Source organism: Vipera ursinii (genome assembly GCF_947247035.1).
Source record: "Vipera ursinii genome assembly, chromosome: 1".
In the NCBI taxonomy this organism is placed as follows: Eukaryota; Metazoa; Chordata; class Lepidosauria; order Squamata; family Viperidae; genus Vipera; species Vipera ursinii.
The window spans coordinates 27600174-27626481 of record NC_139512.1 but is presented as its reverse complement, the minus strand read 5'-3'; the positions used below and the strand labels follow the sequence as shown (position 1 = coordinate 27626481).

General features: G+C 39.0%; 2 protein-coding genes across 4 annotated transcripts in view; one reads left to right on the top strand and one right to left on the bottom strand.

Moving 5' to 3' along the window:
• The first annotated feature begins 2 nt into the window (after positions 1 to 2).
• TRMT5 (tRNA methyltransferase 5) lies at positions 3 to 10770 on the top strand. Of its 2 annotated transcripts, XM_083370235.1 has the most exons (5): positions 3 to 57; positions 3589 to 4226; positions 6573 to 6700; positions 8776 to 9421; positions 10465 to 10770. In XM_083370235.1, the coding sequence occupies exons 1-5, from the start codon at positions 53 to 55 to the stop codon at positions 10539 to 10541; spliced, it is 1494 nt and encodes a 497-aa protein (XP_083226361.1). In that variant the 5' UTR covers positions 3 to 52; the 3' UTR covers positions 10542 to 10770. The 2 variants fall into 2 exon arrangements, with proteins under 2 accessions (XP_083226361.1, XP_083226360.1); XM_083370234.1 differs by lacking the exon at positions 3 to 57 and having other exon boundaries at positions 3425 to 4226.
• Positions 3840 to 26308, bottom strand: part of MNAT1 (MNAT1 component of CDK activating kinase) — a 132700-nt gene continuing 110231 nt past the window's right edge. The window contains exons 8-9 of one of the 2 annotated variants that reach the window (XM_083370343.1): positions 12982 to 13144; positions 3840 to 3947 (exon numbers count right to left, since the gene is read on the bottom strand). In XM_083370343.1, the coding sequence (XP_083226469.1) occupies positions 13024 to 13144 (121 nt within the window). In that variant the 3' untranslated portion in view covers positions 3840 to 3947; positions 12982 to 13023. Of the gene's footprint in view, positions 3948 to 10817; positions 10948 to 12981; positions 13145 to 26308 lie in introns of those variants that run through there. The other variant, XM_083370344.1, reaches the window with a different exon arrangement.

Sequence of the window (26308 nt, the reverse complement as noted above, 5' to 3'; positions counted from 1 at the left end):
AGGCCGGGCTGCTCTGGGGGAAGGAGCGAAGGGAACGCGGCGCCAGGCCGGCATGAGGTGAGGTCGGGAGAAGCGGGAAGGGCCTCTTTTTGTGCCCTCGTTTCAGTAGGGGGCACGAGAGGGAGGGGGGGAGGTCTTGGGTACTCCCCCACGTCAAGCTCTCCTCTGCAGATTGTCCCTTTCTCTCTTTGCATGGTCGCTTTTCTCTGCAGTAAGGCAGTTGCACGTTGCACGTGCTGCAAGAGACAGTCCAAAGCAGGGGTCTTCAAACTTGGCCCTTTTATGACTTGTGGACTTCAACTCCCAGAATTCCTCAGCCAGCTTTGCTGGCTGAGGAATTCTGGGAGTTGAAGTCCACAAGTCATAAAAGGGCCAAGTTTGAAGACCCCTGGTCCAAAGGAAACTAACCCCTGCCCGATGGGAGAAATCAGTGGTTCGAACAGTGTTTTTCACTCTGGCTTATAATAGAGGGGGCACCAGGTTGTAGAAGGCTCTTTGGAAAAGCACTAACCGCCTACCTTGTGAAAAATCTCCCATGACAGAAAACTACACAACCTTCGACTGAGAAGAAGATTATCCTAATATTCAATCACATTATTATGGCTCGTATGCCTTTTGGTAGATTTCATTAAGCCGCCCAAAATCACCTTATAGGGGAGATGTGTGGCATAAAAATTTAATAAATAAATAAAAATAAATAACTATTTTTAAAAAGATGGTGGCTAGCAACAATACAATAAATGAAAAAAAAAAGATCAGTGTGGTAAAATGTTAAAAGGCATCGTATTTGATCCCGTGATGTCCATAAATTGGTCCAACCTTTTTTTTTTTTTTTGAAGCCAGCCAAAGTAGTAGTTGGTACCGCATCTCATAGTAGTGAATCCAAAAGTTTAATAATGGCAACCACTTCTAAAAATGTGGCTAAGAAAACCGCATAGATGTGTTGGGAATCGGCAGGAGTTAAGACTGACACAAGAGCATGCTAGACACATTAACACAAAAGTAGTGTATAAATGTGATGCCAAAATAATTTAAGAGCAGTAATTAAAAGATTTGCCAAGATATAAACAAACTGGACTGGGAAGAATTGATATAGCATAGGTAATCCTCAATTTATGACCACAGTTGAGGCTAAAATTTCCATTGCTAGGCGAGACAGTTGTTAAGTGAGTTTTGCCCCATTTTATAACCTTTCTTGCCTCAGTTGTTAAGTGCATCGCTGCAGTTGTTAATAACACAGTTGTTAAGTGAATCTGGCTTCCCCATTGACTTTGCAAGGTCGCAAAAGGTGATCACATGACCTTGGGACATAGCAACGGTCATAAATATGAACCAGTTGCCCAACATCTGAATTTTGATCACATAACCTTGGGGATGATGCAGTGGTCATAAGTGTGAAAAGCGGTCAAAAGTCAATTTTTCCAGTGCCATTCTAACTTTGATTACTAAACGACTGGTTTAGTGGACTAACTGCACTTTATAGTATTCTGTGCTATAGATAAGATATAGTTTGTCTGATTAGGTTAGTATATGATCATGAAACATGGTTATTGAGTTTTTCATTGTCTTTTATGCAAGACAACTGGAGTATGTTAAGAGCGAGATGAGAAATCTGCGACAGTTTGATCTGCTTTTGGCACTTCATTTGCAAATTTGTTATTATTTTATTATATATGTATATTTAAAAGTATTCTGTTTACACCAAGAGAAACTGATCCAGTCTGACATGTATACAGGTAGTCCTCACTTAAATGACCCTAATTGGGATTGGCAACTCTGATGCATTTGTTACGCTGAACATTAAATGACTACTCTGCTTAGCATTGGCAGTTCCAGTTACTGTCGTTGAGCAAATCCCACACAGTTATTAGATGAGGATCCACCAGAATCCAAGCCATTATTGGAAAAAGTGAAGGAACTGCCTCTTATTTCAACTCCCCTCATTAACCTCTTTTGGCCCTTTGGATCACTTGCCTACTTGCTGTTGCTACTCCTCCCATCACAACACATGCCACTACTCTGTTGTCTGGGGCCTTCTTTATGCCATCTTCTTTTGCACCGATGCAGCCAGGGCTTCTCTCATACCCTTCCCAGGGACCTCATTTCCTGAAGACAGTTTGCCTAGCATATGAATGGAGGTCCTGGCCAGCACACACGAGGAGCCTTGTGTTGTGATTCAGGGTCAGCCTGTGGGTTCGGCAGTTGGGTCGGACGATTCAGAGGAGGAGGAGGGGGGTGTTGGAGAGCCTCCAGAGGATAGCCCTGAGGCTCCGCAGAGCCCTCAGCCAGGCCCCTCCCATCTGGTTATGACGCAGACCCAGCTGTGTGAGCCTGACAGCGTGGATGAACATGACCCACAGCTGGCCCTGTTCAAGGACGCCCGACGCAGGAGGCAGTCAATCAGGAGTAAACAGGAAGGCAATGGGGCACCTTGGAAGGAGGCAGAGAGAAGCCACGCCTTGAACTGTTTAAAAGGGGAATGTGTGGGAGGGCTGGTTTACTGAAGGCAACCGTTTGAATAGCTCCTGTTTCATGGTTCGTGTCTCTGTTTGCTCTGTTTTATGTTAATAAATTTGGCAGGCTTAGTTCCAGCCTCTTGCAGGGGCCGGTAGTAGGCTGGTACAGAACACCTTGGCCAGTGCGAGAAGCCTTGCCCAGTGCGTGAGAAAAGTGCTGACTGAATTGGGACAAAACAAAAAGTGGCATAAAGAAGACCCAGCCAGTACAGTAGTGTACCCAGGTTCGATGGAGGTAGATAGGGCCAGGTTGCAGGGGTAGCTGGTGGCAGTTGTAAATGTGAGTAGGCCGGTGTTTGCCCGAATTTATTCACGTGACTACGGGGTGCTGCAATAGCCAGAAATTTGAGGACTGGTTATAAGTCTGTTCATTCAGCATCATTTTAACATCAGTCACTGAACAAATGGATGTTAAGCAAAAACTACATTTATTTTTTATCTGCAAAATGTTTATGAAGTCAAGATGTGCAAGTGTTTTTGTCTGGGTACAGAATGCTTTATTTTACCTTTTCTTGCCATGCAGTAGATGAACCCAGAAATCCTTTAATAATTGTAATTTTTGGATTATGGAAATTATGACTATTATGACTGTGAGGTCTAGAACAAGATTTTAAATCACCCTTCAAACCTGGTTTAGAAGTTTGGCTTGTTCTGAACTTGCTAATCATGATTTGCCACTTTGGATAAAAAAAAGGAAGAACTACGGCTATCAGGGAACTTTCAAGAGAATAGAAGAGAATATTTTTAGCTCAGTGTAGAACTGTGGGTTCCTTGGTGCTCTCTGAGCTTGGTGGTTTTCTTGCAGATGTTTTAGTACTAAACTAGTTAGCATCATCAGTGCTGATGATCTCTGCAAGAAGACCACCAAGCTGAGAGAGCACCAAGGATCCTAAAATAAGTAAGCATGATTAGTAGATCAATGTTCTGTGAAGCTTGTTATTAATCAAATCTTGCATAACCCAAAGTTTGATTTAGACTTTCTCATATGAATAGTTTATGACTACCGTACAGACATGTAAACTTGTACCTTTTCTCTGAGTAATATCTAAAACATGAATACTTTTTCATTTAGATTTTTAAGACAGTTAAAAAGCTTATTCCCTTGCCTCCTGAAAGTGAAATATTTTGGATCAGAAACATTATTTCCAACAGCGTGGATGCTTTGGAACCAGTTTCTGCTTGAACATCTTCCAGGAATTCAGAGACCAAGTTTCTCCACCATGCAGGAGATAGCTGATAAGAAACCTGACCTTGATGGGTTCTTGCCGCATCCCAGAGTACGTGGAATGACCACCCTTGACAAAGCTGCTTTCAAAAATGATGTTATCATCCCAGCTCTTTTAGTTAACAAAGACATAACAAACAATCTGCTGAAGTCTCTTAAAGGAGCACTACTCCAGCGGCCAGGTCTCAAGAGAGTCGTTGAAGACCCTGACGATGAAAACAGAAAGTACATTTTGTTAGACCCACATAAAATATCTGCTGACGGTTCTCTGGGTGAATCTGAACAACAGATCTTAAAAAGCTTTGGTATTAACCCTGAAACAGTCAAGTATAACATGGAACTTACTTATGATAATTTCAAGACAGAAGAAATTCTGAAAGCGGTGCTTCCTGAAGGCCAGGAGATCACCACAGCCTTTAGCAGAATTGGCCATATTGCTCACATGAATCTGAGAAGCCATCAGCTGCCTTATAAACATTTAATTGGTAGGTTGTGGTCAGAAATTACTGTGTAATCCTGTGCATCAAAAAAACTGTTGCAATGCTTTTTTAATGGCTTCTAAGGAGATAATTGATAGGGACGCGGTGGCTCAGTGGGTTAGGACGCTGAGCTTGTCGATCAGATGGTCGGCAGTTTGGCGGGTCAAATCCCGAGTGCCGCGTAGCAGAGTGAGCGCCTTTTACTCATCCCAGCTTCTGCCAACCTAGCAGTTCGAAAGCACGTAAAAATGCAAGTAGAAAAATAGGGACCACTACGGTGGGAAGGTAACAGCATTCCGTGCGCCTTTGGCGTTTAGTCATGCCAGCCACATGACCACGGAGACGTCCTCGGACAAGCGCTGGCTCTTCGGCTTTGAAACAGAGAGTTGGAAACGATTAGCACTCATGTGCGGGGGAACCTTTACCTTTAAGGAGATAATTGGGCTAATATTTTAAAACTAGATGTGAAAAATCATTTGTGCTTTTCAATGCCTAAAATAAGGTGAGTTGTTTTATGTAGTTTTAACAGCAATAAATCATCTGTAAAGATGATGTATAACCTAGTGCATAAATTAGCACAATATGTGATACAGAATTCAATTTAAGCAAGGTCAGTTTCAATGGTTTATGTGTGTGTTTTTTTAATGAAGAAAAGAGGAAAGTACTTTATATCAGCTCAGACTGTCAATCTAGCCTTGGCAGTGGCTTTCTAAAATTGGAAGCAGAGGTCTTTTCCCGTCAGCTGCTAACCAATCCTTTTAAATAAAGATGCTGGGGAAATCGAAATTTGTGACCTTCTGCTTGAAGAGTATGAGTGCAACTGCTGAGCTGTTATATTCCTGCAGTTGCCTATTCAGGGAGGCAGTAGAATGCAACAGAACCTGGAAGAATAAATGAAATACTCAATTTCCCTGAGTTTAAATATGAAGCCATAGAATTGTGTCTTTTGCTTGACTTTTGGCTATGGTTGAAAGCAACAATGCATCTTTTTCTTTCTGCAATCTTAGGCACGATTGATTTGAGTAAAATATTTCCATCAGTTTTGTCATTTTTAAAAGCACTGAAAGCAACTGTATTTCTGCACTGTCATGTGGTTCAGTCCCCAATTTCTCAGCAGCCAATGAAGGGGTAAGGAAATGGTATGGTGTACAGAATGGCAGAAGTGTGCTGTATGAAAGTCACATAGTGTAGTGGTTTCATGGCACAGTAAGCTCAGAACGATGATTCCAGCAGCATCCACAGTTTGCCAAGCATAAAATCCCCTCCCCAATCCTTCAGAAGGTGCAGATAACCTGAGAGATGTTCTCTGCATAATATAAAATAAAAGCATTAATATGTTTGCGTAATGTAAAAAAAAAGAGGTAGTGTATTATCAAATTTTGTGAACCATTAATATTCTGGGTGGTGTGCAACATTACCAAATGGCAGGAGCCAAGATAAAAGATAAAGAATTATATACGTCCAGAGGAAAAGACATTCAAATTAACATGTAAAATCTCCCCTCTTCCCCCAAAAGGCTCACCACTTATTCTAAACCAACCTCTGGGGGGGAAGCCGGGATTTCAAAGACTTGTACATTGGAGTTCTGCTCTGATGTTTTTACATCCTAATTCTTGTTAATATCCAAAATTGTCAGTTGGCAAAATGCCAGCTTCCTCCTTTCAGCAGTCCCAGTGGCTGTATACTGGCAATAATCACAGGTCTCTGTTCAATGTCTCTCTGTTTTTCCCTTTGATCATTCCAGTCTCACTGTTGCTGGTTGATGTTTTCTATACTGAGTCAAGAATAGTTTGGCAGTTCTTTCTGTGCGGCAGACTGAAAGGACAAAAGAGTAGATCCTGTATGGGAAAAGTCCCTCCCCCTTACCTTTAATGAAGTTTTCTGTGGAGTAAAAATGCATTTGGGTAATATAAATTCTTGAATTTAATTCATTCAAATATTTTAAGAGGATATTTGGGGTTTTTTTTATAAAAAAATTAAGAGACCGAGGTTCTCATCTTCTCTAGCCATTTCTTTGTCTGTTTTTGCTGCCTTTTTAAAATTGCGTCTTCCTCTCTAATATCTCTTTAAAATAAAGTATATTGTGTACCATTTTTGCCCCTTAGCCATTCAACAAATTTCCCAAAATGAGGAAAAATGAGTGTTTTTAAGTTTTTTCTGTATAGGGAAGAATATGAGCCAAAGAGAGGATAGCCAGGCCAGATAATGTAATCCTTCTCCCTCTAGGGAAGAACAGTGAATAAGATTACTTTTCTTTGTTAAGAAGTGAAGCACTCATTTCATGGAAGAGATTTTCTGTGCTTTGCTTACCACTTTTATGTTTGTGGTGTTTTTTGCATATTCGACTTTCAGGACAAGTTATCATTGACAAAAATCAAGGAATAACCTGTGCTGTAAATAAAATCAATATTATAGATAGTATGTATCGAAACTTTGAAATGGAGCTACTAGCTGGAGATGGTGCCAACATGATAACAAAGGTACTGAGACTTTCAATTGTATTTTATTCTAGCAAAAAGAATGCTCTTATTAAGGAGGTACAAGCAGAGCAAGAAATAGACACTATTGAATGTTGGACCATAAATTGCTTGTCTGCTTCTCAATTCTATAAAGTTTGAAATTGTGTTTTCAGATATCCTTGTCTAGGCTGAATAAAATTGCAGCTCTGATTAAAAGATTCTGGTAAGAGGAATATAGTTTACCAGCGGCTGAATTTATATAACGTCCATGCACACACGCATGTATAGAATTCTTGCAAAAACATTTGTTTTAGATTCAGTTTAGGAACTATCTTTTTTTTTCGTTTTTCAGAATCAGATTGCTTTATTTAGTATTTATTCATTTGGTATGAAAACAGGTAGTCCTCAGGTTATGATCACAATTCAGTGACCATTCAAAGTTACAGTGGTGCTGCACAAGGGAAACCTATGAATAGTCTGTGACGTTGTGAACACTGCAACCATCCCTTCCAGCTTCCTACAAACAAAGTCAACGGGGAAGGTGGCAGGGAAAGTTTCAAATCACTCTTGTAAGTCTCGGTTGCTACTTTTTCTTCCAAGGAGCCCTGCTATGGTGTACAAGAACCTAGGTATCTCATAGCACCTCTTCACCCGCCTGCAGTAGCCCTGACAGCCTGCCCATTTTCAACAGCACCAACCTCCAGCCCCTGCTGGACCACCCGTAGCACCTTCCTGCCCCAGAGCCTTGCCCCCTGGCCTGTTTTGCCTTGGACTCTGGTCACGTGAGGGCCTCTTCATAAACTACACAGTCTCTGATGCTGGGTGCAAAAGATCAAGTCCACACGTGAAGGTACAGTTACACTGATTTATTGCTACTCATGCCTACGCACAGGAATATTCTTAACTAACCATACCTGCTTGGAGTTAGATAAGGGTCAACAGAATTCAAGGGAGGTTAGACTTAATTCCCTTATGGTTACGTGGCTGATCCCTCTTTTACTTCTGCCCCCAGGTTCTATCAGTCCTTCTCCTACATCTGAGTTACAACCGTAACTGTTACTGTCTGGATTGTTGTTGATAAGCAAGGTAGTCACAGATTGTTGCATTTGATAACTACATCACTTAGTGATAAAAAATTGCAGCCTCAATTGCCATTGTAACCTGAGGACTACCTGTAAAGCAAATGAGTGAAGTGAATTACTGCAATAAGATTTAGGACTCATGTATACAAGGCTGATCCTGTATATAGGATTCCTGAAAAGGTGTATGTACTGTATTGTTTTAGTATATTACTCTCATTTATCTCAGCTTTTTCCTTCCGAATATATTACAGATATTTCCAACTCCCTCATAGGGACCGTTGATACAAAATTATTGTAAATGTATGATAAATGTATGTTCTCTTTAAAGATAAGAATTTGTTTAGGAATATATATTACTGAAGAAGTTGTAAACCAAACTGTAATATTTAATTTTAAGATAGTGACTGAATTATTTTATTTGTATTTTTTTCTTTTAAGTAAGGCAAAATTTTAAAAAACCATCTTGAACTTCTGAATGGGAAAGACATTAGTGCTTTAGAGTGTAAAACTGTTTCTTTCAACTGATAAAAACTAGATCTCACATTGATATAAAATGCCAGTGTTATAAACCTTTTTTGTAGCTATGTAGTTCTAAGGATCTGCCCCTTCTTGTAACATAAATGCTTAGGGTTGATATATAGAGCTATGGGGTTATGTGTCCTGTCTTTTTTAATTAATTAATCAGTTTTATATAAATATGACAACATATTTATTCATTCAATATAAACATCACTGTTACTCTAGAACTTAGTTACATAACACCCCCTATGTTAGGATGGCTGAAACGTAATGATGGGGCCAAAGTCATCCAGTGAACTTCCATATTTGAGGATGAATCTTAATTTGGGTCTCTTTATTCCTAATCTGATCCTTTGCAAGGACATGGTTCTCAATTCTTCCATAGCTAGCAAAGGGGAACTCTAATTTTTGGTATAAAATGTAATATTTCATTGCATTTCACTCTTCCTGACCTTTGGCAGCTAACAGTCAGCCTATTCACTTGAACTCTTCTAGGTTAAGGAAAACTATATCTCGTATGAATTTGATTTTTCCAAAGTTTATTGGAATCCTCGCCTCTCTACTGAACATTTGCGGATTGTCAACCTTTTAAAGCCAGGAGACCTTCTTTTTGATGTCTTTGCAGGGGTGGGGCCTTTTGCAATCCCTGCCGCAAAGAAGAACTGCATGGTGTTTGCAAACGATCTCAACCCTGAGTCCTGCAAGTGGCTCCAGCACAACTGTAAATTAAACAAAGTGGACAAAAAAGTCAAAGTCTTCAACCTGGATGGCAGGACTTTCTTGAAAGGGCCAGTGAAAGAAGAACTGGATAAGCATCTCTCTTCAAAGGAATGGAAGAATTGTGTACATATCATCATGAATTTGCCAGCCATGGCCATTGAGTTCCTGGATGCCTTCAGGCATCTCCTAAATGGAGAACCAATCAGTGCTGAACTTCCTACAGTGCACTGCCACTGTTTTTCCAAACATGATAACCCTACCCAAGATGTTCAAGAAAGAGTGGAAGCTTTACTGGGAACTTCCCTATATAGTCTTTGTTCTGTTAAATGGGTGAGAAATGTGGCACCCAATAAAGAAATGATGTGCATTAGCTTTCAACTTCCAGCTGAGGTGTTATACAAGCCACTGTCTTCTCTGGCAGGTAAATATTATGTGGGTGAATGGAGGCTTAGTAAAATTTTGCTACCTGGCTCTGAGGATATTTCTTGGGTTGAGATCTAAAGAGCACTATGCGTCTCTTGTCTCGACCTGACATATATACTGCATTAACCTATAATCTAGTTAGTCAGCTTGGTTTTGTGTGATTTGTAAAACCAATTGCCATAAACTGTTAACTTGGTTTATTTTTGAGTGATAAGAGCCAAATCATGTTTTAGTGAAATGGGCAGTTACTGACTGCCATTGTAAAATGGCAGGATTGGTGTCAGGATTGGTGTTTCAAAAGATACATTGGGAGGTGGTGTGCCAAAATAATCCAGTCCGTGTGTGGCCCTCTCCATTCTTTTTCAAGCTCCCTTTCTTATAATTCACTTATTTTCTCCATATCTATTTTAAGTGGTGTTTATTGTACGTTGCTAATTCTTGTGCATTATGAGTTTGTAAGATTTTAATAATGTTTGCCAATTTTGGCTTCAGATTTTCTTTTATAACTCTTTTTTCAACCACTTTTTGCGCTGTTCCACTTCCGGGCAACTCTTTGCTGTTTGTCTCAGCTTTCGGTCTCTCATCATCTATGATGATCTACGACCATAAAGAGAGACAGAATAACAACAAAAAATTCAGAAAAATGCATTTCACTCATTAAAATGCAAATCAATTTATAGCTTTTTTGAAATGCTTTTTTCTGGATTTTTTTGTTGTTTTTCTGTCTCTCACTGTTAAAATAAACCTACCATTAAAATTATAGACTGATAATTTCTTTGTCAGTGGGCAAACGTACAACATCAACAGGGGATCAAATAATTTTTTCCCTGTTTGTGCATGAAACCAGATTGCTTTGGCCATCACAACAAACCGCTATCTGTGTATATGTGGGTTTTGATGCTATAAAAATTATTTAGCCAAAACCATACAACTAACAGTGCTTAGAGACTATCTGAGAAAGATAAGCTGCTATTAGGTTGGGATGGAGGGACAGACAGATATACCTGCCATTCAGATCTAATTATCTTAAACATCTTGCAGATGATCCGGAGGAACCTCCTTCTAAACGACTATGCCCAAATGAAAATTACACTGAAGAAAATAATCAAACCATCTAGGAGATATGTGGATCATGACTGAATAGAATTTTAATTTCATTTTTCAAGGTGAGGAAAGTACATTGGATCTGCTCTCTATGTAACAGCAGTTATCTAATCTTTTCTCAGTGTTGGTAATTGTATGCTCATGAGCTAATTGTATGCTGATTATGTTTCAGTTCTTTTAAATTATATATGATTAGGGTCAGTTGTCTTATTTAGAGCATTAAATTTTGTATTTTTCCATAAATTGTTATATGTTCAGGCTTGTGTCCAGTTATTCATCCACCAGTGAGAAAGTATAAAATTAAATTGACAAGATGAAATATTTCACTCCATTCTTGAAGTACCCATACATAGGGCATTGGATGTCATTGGTCCTGTGATGTCTATGTCCATCCACAGATCCTGAGCAGCTCCTGAGGAGCTAAGGGAGATGAAAGATAAAGCAATAAAGTATTTGAAATATAGTGAAGGTTACAAATGGCGATCCAATGACAGTGGGATGCTGCAAGTATCATAATTGTGAGCCAGTTGCCAAAACCCTGAATCATGATCATATGACCATGGGACACTACAATGGCCGCAACTTTGAGGATTCTATAAGGCTCCTTGTTCAGCGCCATTGTAACTTTGAACAACTACTGAAAGAATGGTTGTTTACCGAGAGCATCTGTATTCATAAAATGAGGTTTTTCACTTCCTTGCTTATAATCGCAACTGTGTTTATACACACATATCTGATGGTTATATGCTCCTGTTTTAGAGGAAGGGGGAATTCAGGATATGAAATAAAAATATTAGTCTGTAAACTAGGTGTATATTACACCTAGAGAGGCCTTCTTGCATTTTGCTTAATTGTACTCAAATGCATCTTATATTACAGTTTAAAACACAACCCACCTTTTCCTAAGTTCATAAAGCAGTTGCTTTGCTGTTTTCAATAACAGCTGATATGTATTTAATTTTGTAACAAAATATAGAATTTTTATGCCTTCTAATGACATACTATTACTCTGTTTGTGGAATTCTAAATGTACTTCTGTTCCTGATACATGATTATTGGTATGCTTCAAATACATGAAATATTTTCCCAAATTAAATGGTCTTTAAAATGTGATAATATTCTTGGTTTTTTGTCAATCGATAATTAACATTTCATGTATCATATGGAGTGGGCTCTAGTCCAGAAAGCTGCTTCTGAGAAACATGTAATATTCTTCCAATAACATAAAAGAGTTTTCATGGGGGGGAGGGAATGTCCTAAGACAGTTATTTCTTATCCAGTAAACATTAATCTAGTTATTGGTTTTATTGCAATAATTACCCAATAATAATTTCTGCAAATAGTAACTAACATCCTCAATAGGAAAAAAAATTAGATGAATTTTGATCATCTTTCAGAATTATTATATTGGGACCTTTAAACTTTTCAAGGTTTAAGGTACATGTTTTCGGACCATGCAGCAAGCAATTCAAATGTAAATGTAAAGATGATTTGGAGTGCATGTTAATATCTGTCAGCATCCACTTAAATCAAACCCATCTTTTCCTGGAATCAAAGAATCTAAAAAAAAGATGCAGTCTCTCCATGAATATCACCATGTTCAAAATTATCTTAGAATCTGGATCGCTGTATGGCCCTATTTATTTTGTCTCTTAAAACCATCCAAAATCAAGCAGGTATAAAAATGTCAGCTTTCTCCATGCTGAAGACAAACTGATAATCGCTTGTGAATTGCAGGCTGCTCATCTTTGCACTCTTGTATTCTAAAAACCCCATTCTGTTAGAGCTTGTAAAAAAATGTACACAAAGTTTCAAGTAGTTATGGCTTTTTTCTGTATGTGTTTTTGGTATTTTTAGAGCCAGATACATAATGGAATATTTACAGAGTGACATTGTTGCAATCTCCAATGTGGTTCTGATTTCATTGCTCAGAATTCAAGGTATTAGGGGAAAAAAACGTATCTCCAATTCTTATATCATGCTTCAGGGAAGAAAAACATAATTCACAATAGACACTGTTTAAGGGAAGAAAAGGCTTTTGGCTTTTAGTAGAATTGTACTACACAGGTTTAATGAAAACAGCATTTCAGTGGTTTTGCAAATAGAAACTTGAAAAGAAGATATAGAAACTATAGAAAATAACAACAACATCTGGATTTATTTATTATTATTTTTTAAAAAAATTACCAGTCTGTTTCAGAAACCTTAAATGCATGAAACGATGGCTCACATCTTACATTAACATCTCAGGAGAGTGACATAAAGAGTCTCCCATTCCCATCCTCAAACCACAGAAAAGAAAAAGCAAATAACACACCACCATTTTTTCTAAATAAAGTTTCTATATAGTGAATTTTTAACACTTAGGTATAGCTGGCTTCACAATGTCTTCTTTTTTATTTAAAGGTAGAGGGCTGCAGTTTAGCCATAGTGCAGACGGCAACAATTTTTCACCTGAGTTTTGCTTGCTCTGCTTTGTTGTCTGTTACCCCCCAGCTAGCCAGGATGCCAAAACAGCCCACTAAAGGCTTCTTGAAGGGCTCGATGACAGGCAAGAGAGGAAGTGTAGCCACCAGCAAGATCCTGTGGGGAAGCAGCTCGGACATGGTTTAGATACCTAGAACAAAGAGCAGCATTGTCTGAGCAAAGAAACATTTCATGCTCCACAACGAGAACTGGAAGAAAATCCAACTTCTCTGGGTCCCACTGCTGAACACATTTCTATAGACTGAATCATTCTCAAAAAGCTGGAATTGGAGACAGGAAAGACTGAACTCAATTTAGAATCCTTGTTGGATTAAATTTATTTATTTTAAAACCTGACCTTTATGCTCTGGCGAGGAGTCAGGATGGCTATAATTCACATAAACTGTATGAATTTGGTGTTTCATCTATGTGGCTTCGAGACTGAATTCTCTATACCAAAACAACCACACCGCATGCCTCTCTTAAGATTTCCTGAACACCTACAAAATACTGTGCAGTACTACAGTTTCAGTTTGTTCACAGTTGTTCCTATCTTGATGCTAGAAAAGGCCTAATAACTGAAAACCTGCATTTCTGTTTGTGAACTCCAAGGGATTTCTGCTGAAATGCCAATTAATTCCAAAATTCAGATACTTGCTGCAAGAAAAGCAGGGAGATGGAATGTCAGCTTCAGTTTTTGGAAATCCCATTGCTACTTACTGAGACCAGTGGCCTCAGTCAACCAAATACAGTAGCAGTGGCAAGGCTAAAGTTACGAACTGCCTCTCAGGATTTCAACTGTCAATTCTTTCTTTAAAAGCCTCAAAAGGTACGGCATGGAAAAATGCTACATTTCATTGAAGAAAAGCAGAGCAGCAAAGATCAAAAATAGGAACTCACTGAAGAAAAGCATAGCTTAGTCTACAGGGTGGAAAGCAAGAATTTGTAAACTTCCTTTCCCAGAAATCCTCTAGGTCTTTACTCCCTGGATTCATTCTCCTGCCTTTGGATAGTGGCTCAGTGATTTTGGCCGCCACAATTTTATCTTTCAGGAGGAACCTCAACAATTCTATCATAATGGGTCTCACATGCATGTAACTTGTGGATCTTTCTTTGACCTCTTAGATATTGTTTAAGTCAGCAGAGGCCAAAGATTTTGCATCTTGTCCCTCTTCAGTGAAAATTGCATGACGTGGCTTTGGCACACCATTGATCTTACAATCCAATTCAGTCAGTAGTCTCTGCCTTGGCACCATAAAGACCTCAAGAGAGCAGCAGAGAGGAAGAACACAATTAAGCCCTCTGCTGTAGTTTATGCTATGATGGAAAGATTAAACATAAGGAATTACTTGGGAATGGGATTTTCATTTTGACATACATTAGGATTAAAATATCAGAAAAGAAGGCAGTGGGGGCTATCCTGTAAATAAAAGGTGTGGCCCATGAAATCTCTACCCTGCCAAATGCTTGTCTCTATATGAGCATAAAGTACTATCCTGCTTAAGGGGACAGCCAACCTCATTAGGTTTTAAAAAACAGTATAGCAAATGAAAACCAGGTTCCACAGTTCCAGTGCAAACTAGAGTAAGCTATTTTGATTCAGCCTATCTTGGTTCATTTTGCTTCTGGAAAGGTGTAGTCATTTCATACATAGCCTTTTATACACTGTCCTGGGAAATTCTGAACAGATGTTTGCTGGCTTGAATACACATGAGACCACCAATACAACCCAAACAGTTAAATGTTTTAATTTATAACAGCACACAGTTCCCCAAAAAGATGCATAATGAAGCAAGTCAGCTTTTACTGACATATCCTAATGAAGTTCTCAATACTGCAGTTGGGGAGGGAGAAGGTGTTCTTTCTCTCTCTCTCTCTCTCTCTCTCTCTCTCTCTCTCTCTCTCTCTCTCTCTCTCTGTGTGTGTGTGTGTGTGTGTGTGTGTGTGTAATTGGTTTAAGATGGATGACACCTGCCCATATTACCCCATTTTCAGGGGATTATACATCCATTCTTACCCTATGATTATGAGTCACCAGAATTCTGATTTTAAGAACTAAGTATTCTATATACTTTTTTCCTCTTCACAATTTCTTCTAGAATGCCACATGGCTGTGGAGAGAGAGATGCAACATCTAGAGAAAAGCATTTTCTTTTGCAATTAAACTAGCTATAGTTTTTTTTTTAAAAAAATGGTTGTTTTAAGGACAGGCAATGCTTATTCAGTTGTAATGCAACTATGAGAAAGTTATTCAGATTCTCAGGGTAATTGGTCACCATATGCTGCCCATTTTCATTTCTGTAGTACATGACCCAAACAAGATGGCAAAGCAGTTTTTCACAGGAATGCAGATAATGGCCTAAGTCTTCCTCCTATCCAGTCCTCACTTGTGGTTTGCATTATGTAGATGGACCAGTTGCAATCCATCTGTATGTATTTGGCATACAGATGTCTCTTCTCCAATCTGCTCTCCAGATGTCTTATGAATAGCATGGGAAAGATAAGATTCATCCATCACTTGTTTGATATGAAAGTTATTCATCTATTAAATAACTTTTTTCCTGATCATCTTCAAGAATAAAATTTGGAAGGAAAGGAATTGTAACTTTAAGACAGATTTGTTTTAAGTAGGAAAGAAAATATTAAAATATTGCTAAATTCTTGAAATTTAGTCTTCCTGCTTCTTTTCCCCATGCTGATTTGTAAGGAGTCTTCTTTTCCAGAACTCCACTACTATGACTTAAAGAAGATACACAACACTTTTAATTAAGTCAACTATGGATTTAATTCTGGAGCTCAATAACCGAACTGGCAACAAATCTTAAAAACACTTCCAAACAGGACTTGGGTTTGTGCATTGCCATATTGCAACAGAAGTGAATTCTGCATGTACTGTTACTACTGATGGCTTATAGTCTTCCAGATGGTTTAGTCTTCCAGCTGTGTTGGACTACAGCTCCACTGCTTATGTTGGCTGACTATTACGATACGAATTGGATTTGAGAAGAATGATTTCATAAAAAATTATCAATTCATATTACACTTTACACAATATTTTACATGATATCCTAAGCTGAAAGATTTGTTTCTGATTGCAAGGCACTTTTTCCACAAAGTTTCAATAATTCAAACAGAAGGAACAAAAGAACAGATAAGGTAGAGATGGGTGAACACAAGCAAATACAATGCATTCTTAAGATTCCATTTAAATTCTAGAGCAGGGGCCCTCAACCCCAGGCCGCAGCCCACTACCAGGCCTTGAACATTTCGGAACAGGGCGGCCAGAAGTGGGCAAGCAGCCTGCACGCACATTCCCACTCATGCAAGCAATGGGTGACTGCATACCCGCATTCCATTTGCGTGAACAGCGGGGCCATGTGCCCGCCACTCACGCAAATGGAGCTGCATGCACGCAGGCTTGCCCACGATGCATGTGCAGAACCATTCCCTCCTCCCTGCTGGCCCTCAAAGCCAAATAGGTTGGGGAACTCTGTTCTAGATCATCATTTCCCAACCTTGGTGACTTCCAAGTGTGTGGACTTCAATTTCCAGAATTGCCATCATGGCCATTCTGGCTGTGGAATTCTGGGATTTAAAGTTCTCACACCTGGAAATGAGCAAGGTTGGAAAACATTTGTTCTAGATGGCTATTGAAAAATTAATCTTACAGCTTTATGTGAAAATATAAATTTGAGGAGCAATCTGAAGAGAAAAATGGTGCTACAGATGTTTTCCAGGAGAAATTTCTAGGGACAAGGAAATAGAAAAGAAATGAGGCAAGACCATATTTTAAAAAGGCTTTTGAATAGAACAGCATGGTGACTTTAGAGGAAAGAAAATTGCAGGCTCATGGCATTACAGAAAATAGACAACCTGGGATTAGACCAGGGGTCTCCAACCTTGGTAACTTTAAGGCTTGTGGACTTCAACTCCCAGAATTCCTCAGCCAGCTTGGCTAGCTGAGGAATTCTGGGAGTTGAAGTCCACAAGTCTTAAAGTTGCCAAGGTTGGGGACCTCTGGATTAGACTAAGGAGCTAGAATTGGATGGGAAAGGATGGGAATCCAAATAAGGATGAAAGAGGACATGCAGCTCCCCTAGCCACATCGTTGCAAATGTAAACACATTGTTTACTTAACACAGCAAGCCCTAGGCAATCACTTTCTACTGTCAAGAAAAGTATAAATCAAGGACAGATTATTAAAAGTTGATTCCAGCCTTGGGCAGAAAAGGCTAACAAAACACTCCAAAAAGGAATGTTACGAAGTTAAATTTTCTTTATATGAATGAGAACAGTCTCAGAAGAAATTGATACAAACACATACCACAACCTCATGTTATTCCCTTCAAGGGTAACCAGTGCAATGCAAAGTATAAAAAAGGAGTAAAAAAATACTATACCAAATAAAGACAAAAAACTAAGAAAATTCAGATACTATTCACTATTATTTCTCCATTCTTTCTATCTTGGTTTCCCCAAATCTATATATTGCTTCCTACAATGCCTTTGTTTTTTTAACCTTCCCCCCCCCACACCAAATCTCCACCCTTTCGCTCTTCCTTTGTATATGTTTTACTATTCAATCCTTTTCCAATTTTCTATGATAACCAGATCAATGTACTGCTGTTCTTGTATTCATGGATTTATTATCAACTCTATCCGTCCTTGTTTTACTACACTTCTTCTTAAATACTCCATTCCCACCACATTCAACTAATTTTTTGGTTTCTTCTGAACTTCTAATTGTCACTTCCATATGGCAGAAAAACAGTCTTTTTTCACTCATTCATGTTACCTACTCCTTTTGCTCCAGCATTAGTACCTCTATCTACTTCCACAACTTTTTACTAAGGTACAAACATTTCTTTACTTGCTGTAGCTTTTACCCTATAGGTCTATCTGTACCTATATATCTACATCCATCTATTTTGCAATTACTCACTCCAGTTTCCTATCTATCTATCTATCTATCTATCTATCTATCTATCTATCTATCTATCTATCTATCTAGCATGGTCCGAGATGAACTTGTTTTTGACAGGGAGAAGTGCAAATCAGGTATTACATATCAGTCATTCAAGAAAAGAAAGGTACCCAAAAAGAGTAGCCACCTTCTGGTTGGTGATTCAATTATAAGGGTTGTAAATTTAGGAAAGGATACAGAGGTTTCAAAAGAGGTCAGGTGTCTTCCAGGTGCTACTGCCAGTAGGGACAAGAAGCGTATTTTCAAAATAGTCAACCATGCCAACAAAGACTGTGATGTGGATGCCATTGTACATCTTGGTACTAACAATCTGTCCCAAAACGATGTACTCTCTGTGCAGAATGATTTCCAGAGCTTGGGGCAGGAACTCAGCAGAATAGTCTGTAGGCTCACTTTTTCAGAGGTCTTACCAGTGTATAAGGAGCAAAATGGAAAAGGCCAGCGAATAGCAGAATTTAATATGTGGCTAAAGGAGTGGTGTAAATGAGAAGGCTTTGATTATATTAGTCACGATGTCTGTAGCTGGTCCAATGAAAAAATGTACAAAAGAGATGGTCTGAGAAAGGGACTGAGTTACTTGGCAATAAATTCACAGCTTTTCTGGAGGAATATTTAAACTAAACAACGGGGACAGTGAGTTAATTGATACAGAACATCACTGTCCCTGGCAATCTAAGAAAATAGGGGAACTTAGGCACCACACAAGTTATGTAGCAAGTAAACACAGGGTCAGTCATAAAGGACTCAAATGTCTGTACACCAATGTGCAGAGTATGAACAGTAAGCAGGGTGAACTAGAAATTCAGGTAAATGAGGGCGGATATGATATTGTTGCCATTACGGAAACATGGTGGGACGAAACCCACAAATGGAACACACAGCTAGAGGGATTTAAATTATTTAAAAGAAACAGACTAAACAAAAGAGGAGGTGGAGTTGCTCTATATATAAGAAATAACTTTATCTCTACAGAAATAGAGCACAACAATGATGAAAACTGTAAACTTGAATGTATTTGGGTCAATATAAAAGGTGGGGGGAAATGACATTGCCATAGGTGTATACTATACAGTCATGGCTGAAATTGTTGGCACCCCAGAAATTTTTCCAGAAAATCAAGTATTTCTCACAGAAAAGTATTGCAGGAACACATGTTTTGCTATACACAGGTTTATTCCCTTTGTGTGTATTGGAACACAACAAAAAAGGGAGGAAAAAAGCAAATTGGACATAATGTCAAACAAAACTCCAAAAATGGGCTGGACAAAATTACTGGCACCCTTTCAAAATTGTGGGTAAAAAAGCATGTGATGCTCCTTTAAACTCACCTGGGGCAAGTAACAGGTGTGGGCAATATAAAAATCACACCTGAAAGCATATAAAAAGGAGAGAAGTTCACTTAGTCTTTGCATTGTGTGTCTGTGTGTGCCACGCTAAGCATGGACAACAGAATGAGGAGAAGAGAACTGTCTGAGGACTTGAGAACCAAAATTGTGGACAAATATCAACAATCTCAAGGTTACAAGTCCATCTCCAGAGATCTAGATTTGCCTTTGTCCACAGTGCGCAACATTATCAAGAAGTTTGCAACCCATGGCACTGTAGCGAATCTCCCTGGTCGTGGACAGAAGAGAAAAATTGATGAAAGGTTGCAACGCAGGATAGTCCGGATGGTGGATAAGCAGCCCCAAACAAGTTCCAAAGGAATGCAAGCTGTCCTGCAGGCTCAGGGAGCATCAGTGTCAGCGCAAACTATCCATCGACATTTAAATGAAATGAAACGCTATGGCAGGAGACCCAGGAGGACCCCACTGCTGACACAGAGACATAAAAAAGCAAGATTACAGTTTGCCAAAATGTACTTCAGTAAGCCAAAATCCTTCTGGGAAAACGTCTTGTGGACAGATGAGGCCAAGATAGAGCTTTTTGGTAAAGCACATCATTCTACTGTTTACCGAAAATGAAATGAGGCCTACAAAGAAAAGAACACAGTACGTACAGTGAAATGTGGTGGAGGTTCAATGATGTTTGGGGTTGTTTTGCTGCCTCTGGCATTGGGTGCCTTGAATGTGTGCAAGGCATCATGAAATCTGAGGATTACCAAAGGATTTTGGGTTGCAGTGTCAGAAAGCTGGGTTTGCATCCGAGATCTTGGGTCTTCCAGCAAGACAATGACCCCAAACATACGTCAAAAAGCACCCAGAAATGGATGGCAAGAAAGCGCTGGAGAGTTCTGAAGTGGCCAGCAATGAGTCCAGATCTGAATCCCATTGAACAGCTGTGGAGAGATCTTAAAATTGCTGTTGGGAAAAAGCACCCTTCCAATAAGAGAGACCTGGAGCAGTTTGCAAAGGAAGAGTGGTCCAAAATTCCGGGTGAGAGGTGTAAGAAGCTTATTGATGGTTATAGGAAGCGACTGATTTCAGTTATTTTTTCCAAAGGGTGTGCAACCAAATATTAAGTTAAGGGTGCCAATAATTTTGTCCGGCCCATTTTTGGAGTTTTGTTTGACATTATGTCCAATTTGCTTTTTTCCCTCCCTTTTTTGTTGTGTTCCAATACACACAAAGGGAATAAACCTGTGTATAGCAAAACATGTGTTCCTGCAATACTTTTCTGTGAGAAATACTTGATTTTCTGGAAAAATTTCTGGGGTGCCAACAATTTCGGCCATGACTGTAGGCCGCCCAACCAAGCAGAGGAAATAGATGAACTTTTTGCTAGTCAGTTAACTAAGGTATGTAGGAAGCGCATCACAATAGTAAAGGGGGACTTTAATTACCCTGATATCAACTGGGAGACAAATTCTGCAGCAAGTGGAAGATCTAACAGATTCCTGACAAACCTAGCAGACAACTTTCTCTCCCAAAAAGTAGAGAAGGGAACTAGGGGATTAGCCATATTGGATTTAATTCTCACTAACAGAGATGAAATGATAGAAAGTGTCGAAGCCACAGGAACCTTGGGGGGAAGTGATCATGCAATATTGGAATTCAACATTATGGAAGCACAAGCAATAGAATACAGCCAAACTAGAGTCTTGGACTTTAAAAGAGCTAATTTCAATAAACTTAGAGAGACCTTGGGAAGAATTCCATGGATGAGAATCCTAAAGGGGAAAACAACTCAAGAAGCTTGGGAAATTTTGAAAAGTGAGATAATAAAGGCCCAGTCTAGCACAATACCAACAAAGAAGAAAAATAACAGCTTTCAAAAGAAACCAGCATGGCTGCATAAAGAACTCTCTGATAAACTGAAAGATAAAAAGGACAAGTATAAGAAGTGGAAACAGGGGCACATAACTAAGGCAGAATATCAGCAAACAGCCCGTGCCTGCAAAGATGAAGTGAGAGAAGCTAAGGTTCAAAATGAACTAAGGCTTGCGACCAAAGTCAAAAATAACAAAAAAAGCTTCTTTCAACATATAAGAAACAAGAAAAAAGTTAAGGAAATGATTGGTCCATTAGTGGGGGAAAGTGGCAAGAAGGTGACAAGCAACAGGGAGAAAGCAGAACTATTTAACTCGTTTTTTGCATCTGTCTTTACACAAAGGGAAAAAACAGTCCAACCTACCAAAACCAGTGCCATAAAAAACAGAATAGAAACGCAAGTTAAGATAGGCAAGAAAATGGTAAGTGAGCACCTGTCCAGCCTACATGAGTTCAAATCACCAGGACCAGTCGGATTACACCCCAAGGTTCTCAAGGAACTGGCAGACGTGATCTCAGAACCACTGAACTATATTTTTCAAAGATCCTGGAGCACTGGGGAACTACCAGAGGACTGGAAGAGAGATGATGTAGTTCCCATCTTCAAAAAAGGGAAAAAATAGATCCAGGAAACTACAGACCTATCAGCCTGACCTCAATACCTGGGAAGATTCTGGAAAAGATAATCAAACAACAAATCAGCGAACACCTTGATGCGAACAAAGTTATCACTAAAAGCCAACATGGGTTTGTCAAAAACAGATCAACAGACAAATCTTATTGCATTCTTTGACCAAGTGACAAAATTAGTGGACCAGAGGAATGCTATAGATATAATTTACTTGGACTTCAGTAAGGCATTTGATAAAGTAGATCACAACCTACTACTTGATAAGATAGAAAAATGTAGGTTAGATAGCATCACCACCAGATGGATTCGTAGCTGGCTGACAGGCCGTACTCAGCGTGTGGTCCTCAATGGAACTGCATCTACATGGAAGGAAGTGTGTAGTGGGGTACCCCAGGGCTTTGTTCTGGGCCCAGTGCTCTTCAACATCTTCATCAACGATTTGGATGAGGGGATAGATGGGGAACTCATCAAATTTGCAGACGACACCAAGCTGGTAGGAATAGCCAATACTCCAGAAGATAGGCTTAAGATACAGGAGGATCTGGACAGACTCGAACACTGGGCACTATCTAACAAAATGAAATTCAATTGTGAAAAAAGTAAGGTTCTACATTTAGGCAGGAAAAATCAAATGCACAGGTATAGTATAGGTGGTACCTTGCTCAATAGCAGTAACTGTGAGAGAGATCTCGGAGTCCTAGTGGACAATCACTTAAATATGAGCCAGCAGTGTGCTGCAGCTGCCAAAAAAGCCAACACAGTGCTAGGCTGCATTAACAGAGGGATAGAATCAAGATCGCGTGAAGTACTAATACCACTTTACAATGCCTTGGTAAGGCCAGACCTGGAATACTGCATCCAGTTTTGGTCAACACGATGTAAAAAAGCTGTCGATACTCTAGAAAGAGTACAAAGAAGAGCAACAAAGATGATTGGGGGACTGGAGGTTAAAACATATAGGGAACGGTTGCTGGAATTGGGTATGTGTAGTTTAATGAAGAGAAGGGTGAGGGGTGACATGATAGCAGTGTTCCAATATCTCAGGAGCTGCCACAAAGAAGAGGGAGGCAAGCTATTCTCCAAAGCACCTGAAAGCAGGACAAGAAGCAATGGATCGAAACTAGTCAAGGAGAGAAGCAACCTAGAACTAAGGAGAAACTTCCTGACAATTAGAACAATTAACCAGTGGAACAACCTGCCTCCAGAAGTGGTGAATGCTCCAACACTGGAAGTTTTTAAGAAGAGACTGGCCAGCCATTTCTCTGAAATGGTATAAGGTTTCCTGCCTGAGCAGGGGGTTGGACTAGATGACCTCCAAGGTCCCTTCCAACTTCTTCTTCTTCTTATTATTATTATTATTATTATTATTATTATTATTATTATTATTATTATTATTATTATTACCCAAGGACTAATCAATAAAGTTATTATTATTATTATTATTATTATTATTATTATTATTATTATTATTATTATTATTATCTATTGAACTGATATAGCCATCCATCTCAAATATATATCTAAGTGGCTCATACAATTAAAAAATAAAAATAATAATTATAAGCAAACTAAAATAAAAAAATATTCAAAACCAATTAAAACAATACAGAACCATAAATATTTGTGGGAGAATATAATCCATACAACTGCTAACAATAGAACCATTTGACAGGCTCCATACCACCCTTGGATCTCCAGACATCATGACAAAAGCATGTCTTCATGGCCTTCTGAAAAGCCTGCAGGGTTGGGGACATTTCAAATGCTGTTCCAGAGGGTGGGTGCTGCAGCAGAAAAGATTCTCCTCCTCATACAGACCCACCTTGGTTTTTTATATATCTTAACTGTTATTATACACACTTCTACTGCAAAACACTCCAAATTCACATTATTCACTGTATTATATGCTATAAATCAACACATGTACAATAAAATTCCTTCTCACATTCAAATATTTTTCAATGACCTGTTGAAGAGCTTAGAGCACAAAGCCACACTAATTCCATTTTAATCATTTTCTCATATCCTTTCAATCAGAATTTTGTCACACACCTTCCCGAGCACACTTAACAAACCAATCCCCCAAACCTTTTTGTATTTACTCTTCCTATTTTTCCCTGTATATCTAAGGATATATTGATGTCATCCATCCCATTCTCAGAGATGGATGCAGTCTTCACAGGACATGAAATATTTCCTACTAACAGTAAGGACCATACCAGTCCATTGTGGCATATTACAGCAGTAACTAGAAGCACAACTGAAGTTTAGTTTTATCCCAAGAATGTTTGTGCTGTTGGATGCCAGCGAGAAGTGAGCATTTGGATTCAAATTCTCAAAATTCATACTATGTTATTTTGAAAGATATAATATCTGTTAAATGAGTTTTCATCAAGGTCAACCTGTATTTGTTGCACACCAATTTTCAATAATATTATAATTTCACAGTTGGAACCTTGAATCCATGGGATACTGCACCTGTCATTATCTGGATAATGCATCCTGATCCCAGTGCAGAGCAAATTAGTTATGCCTGATGAAAAAACCATTAACTTAGATTAGGATGTTAAAAATTCTGTGGTACAGATGGTGAAGGAATTTCTTCCCCATTTGTACTCAGGGCTCCTCAATAGCAGCCCCCTTATCCAAAGGCTGTTCATTTGTCAAGCTTTTTATACCATCTTCACCACTTTCCATCCTAAACGCAAAGTCACACTGCACAAAGACCAAAAGAGAGGCTTTAGATGAAGTTGAGGAAAATTGCAAAAATTGCACTCATCTCTTACGTTAATAGTATTTACTTGTTCATAAGTATACTGGTTTTAGTAAGACACATTTCCAAATAATTTGCAATTCAATGATCATTTGCATAAAATTATTGGTTTGGATGAGTTAATTTAAGAACAGAATTTGAATGTCACTTAGAAATAAATTTGTTTATTGTGCAATTAATATATTTGGATTTTTCCGCACAGGGTGTGTTAATTTTATATTGTTTCATTTCCTTCCAAGCATCCAGAGTTTTCAACAGGTGCACATACATCCTCTTGAGAAAGAGCTAGGTTATGCTGGGTAAAAATGTCATTTATTTTTGTTTTTGTTTTTTTGAAGACTCACTGGCATATTAGATTACTCCAGTGATCTCATCCGTCCACATTCCACATGCCATTGCTTGTCTAAACAACAAGATTCCTTTAACTAGGTTTCCATCACAACAGCAAAAGCACTATCTTCTTCCCAAAGTGCAAGAAGGAATTCATTTCTCTTCGTATTGAGATTAGAATCACAAGTTACTTCTGTTTCCAGAAACCAAGATCTGACTCGCTGGGGCTTTCTTTAACTCCAAATTGCTTCCGCCCTTTGCGTTTCAAGGCAAGGCATGGCTTAGCATGAAGCATTCTGTAATGACTGAGGCACCTGGCCCCATATTTGTCATTCTCTTGAGGTCATCAGCCAGCTGTCTGTCCTCTCAACACTCAGCTTTGCCAAAACAGCCAGCGCATTTTCTGCTGTGCTCAGGTTTCCAGGTCCGAAATCCTCCAGATAGAGCAAATCAATCATCCCTCCACAGAAATAACTGCAAGTAAGCATTTTCGTATCCTTGAGCAACGGCTCTGGCTGGCAAGGACACTGCACTCAGCTCTAAGCCAGGATCCATACAACACTTGCGCTGCATGGGGGGGATACATTATACTTGACAACCACAGAGCTGTGGCAACATTTAGGCCATGGCTAAATCAGGTTTTGCATGCACTTAACTGAGGGGAGAGGGGAGAGAGAAAGAGAATGTAATTAAATGTGAGGGACGCTCTTAATTTCCATTAACCCCGTCTTGGCTGTTTGCCCTTATACAACTGGAATCTGGATTTCTCATCACACCAGTAGTGCTTTTGCTTTTGCTACCCTACAATCCATTGTCTGTTTAATGGAACGCTTGGGAATATGAGCAGTCACAGACACAAGACATTTGCATTCAACATTTTTCAAGCAATCTTATTAATGTAACTGAGGGGGGTTGCAGGGAATTTTAGCTTGAATCCTGTTGAATTGACTTGACTGAAACGTGTTTCATTTTTATTGATTTGAAAGATAAATATGACACTGAAATGGATTTATTGAAGAACTGTTAATGTAATGTTAGGATCAGAATATGGAGTCCTAAGTCAAATTAGCCCACCATCTTTCAATTTATATATTTCAGAGTTTTGAAACAGCTCCTGCACTTACAGCTAAATCTCTTTAACAGCAACAACATAACACTATTACTGATAAGCAGTACCCAGAAATAAGGCAATACTTAAAAACTATAGTCCATAATGCAATGCCTTATTTGCCCCAAAAGCAGAATGCAACAGTGTTGGCTGCATATCCATTTTAAGTCTATGAACCATCCCACTTGAAAGAAATTACCCTGTTCTAATTTCTCAGCAATGCAAGATGCTTTAGAATTTCATATTATAGGAAAGTCCTTGACTTACAACCATAATGGAG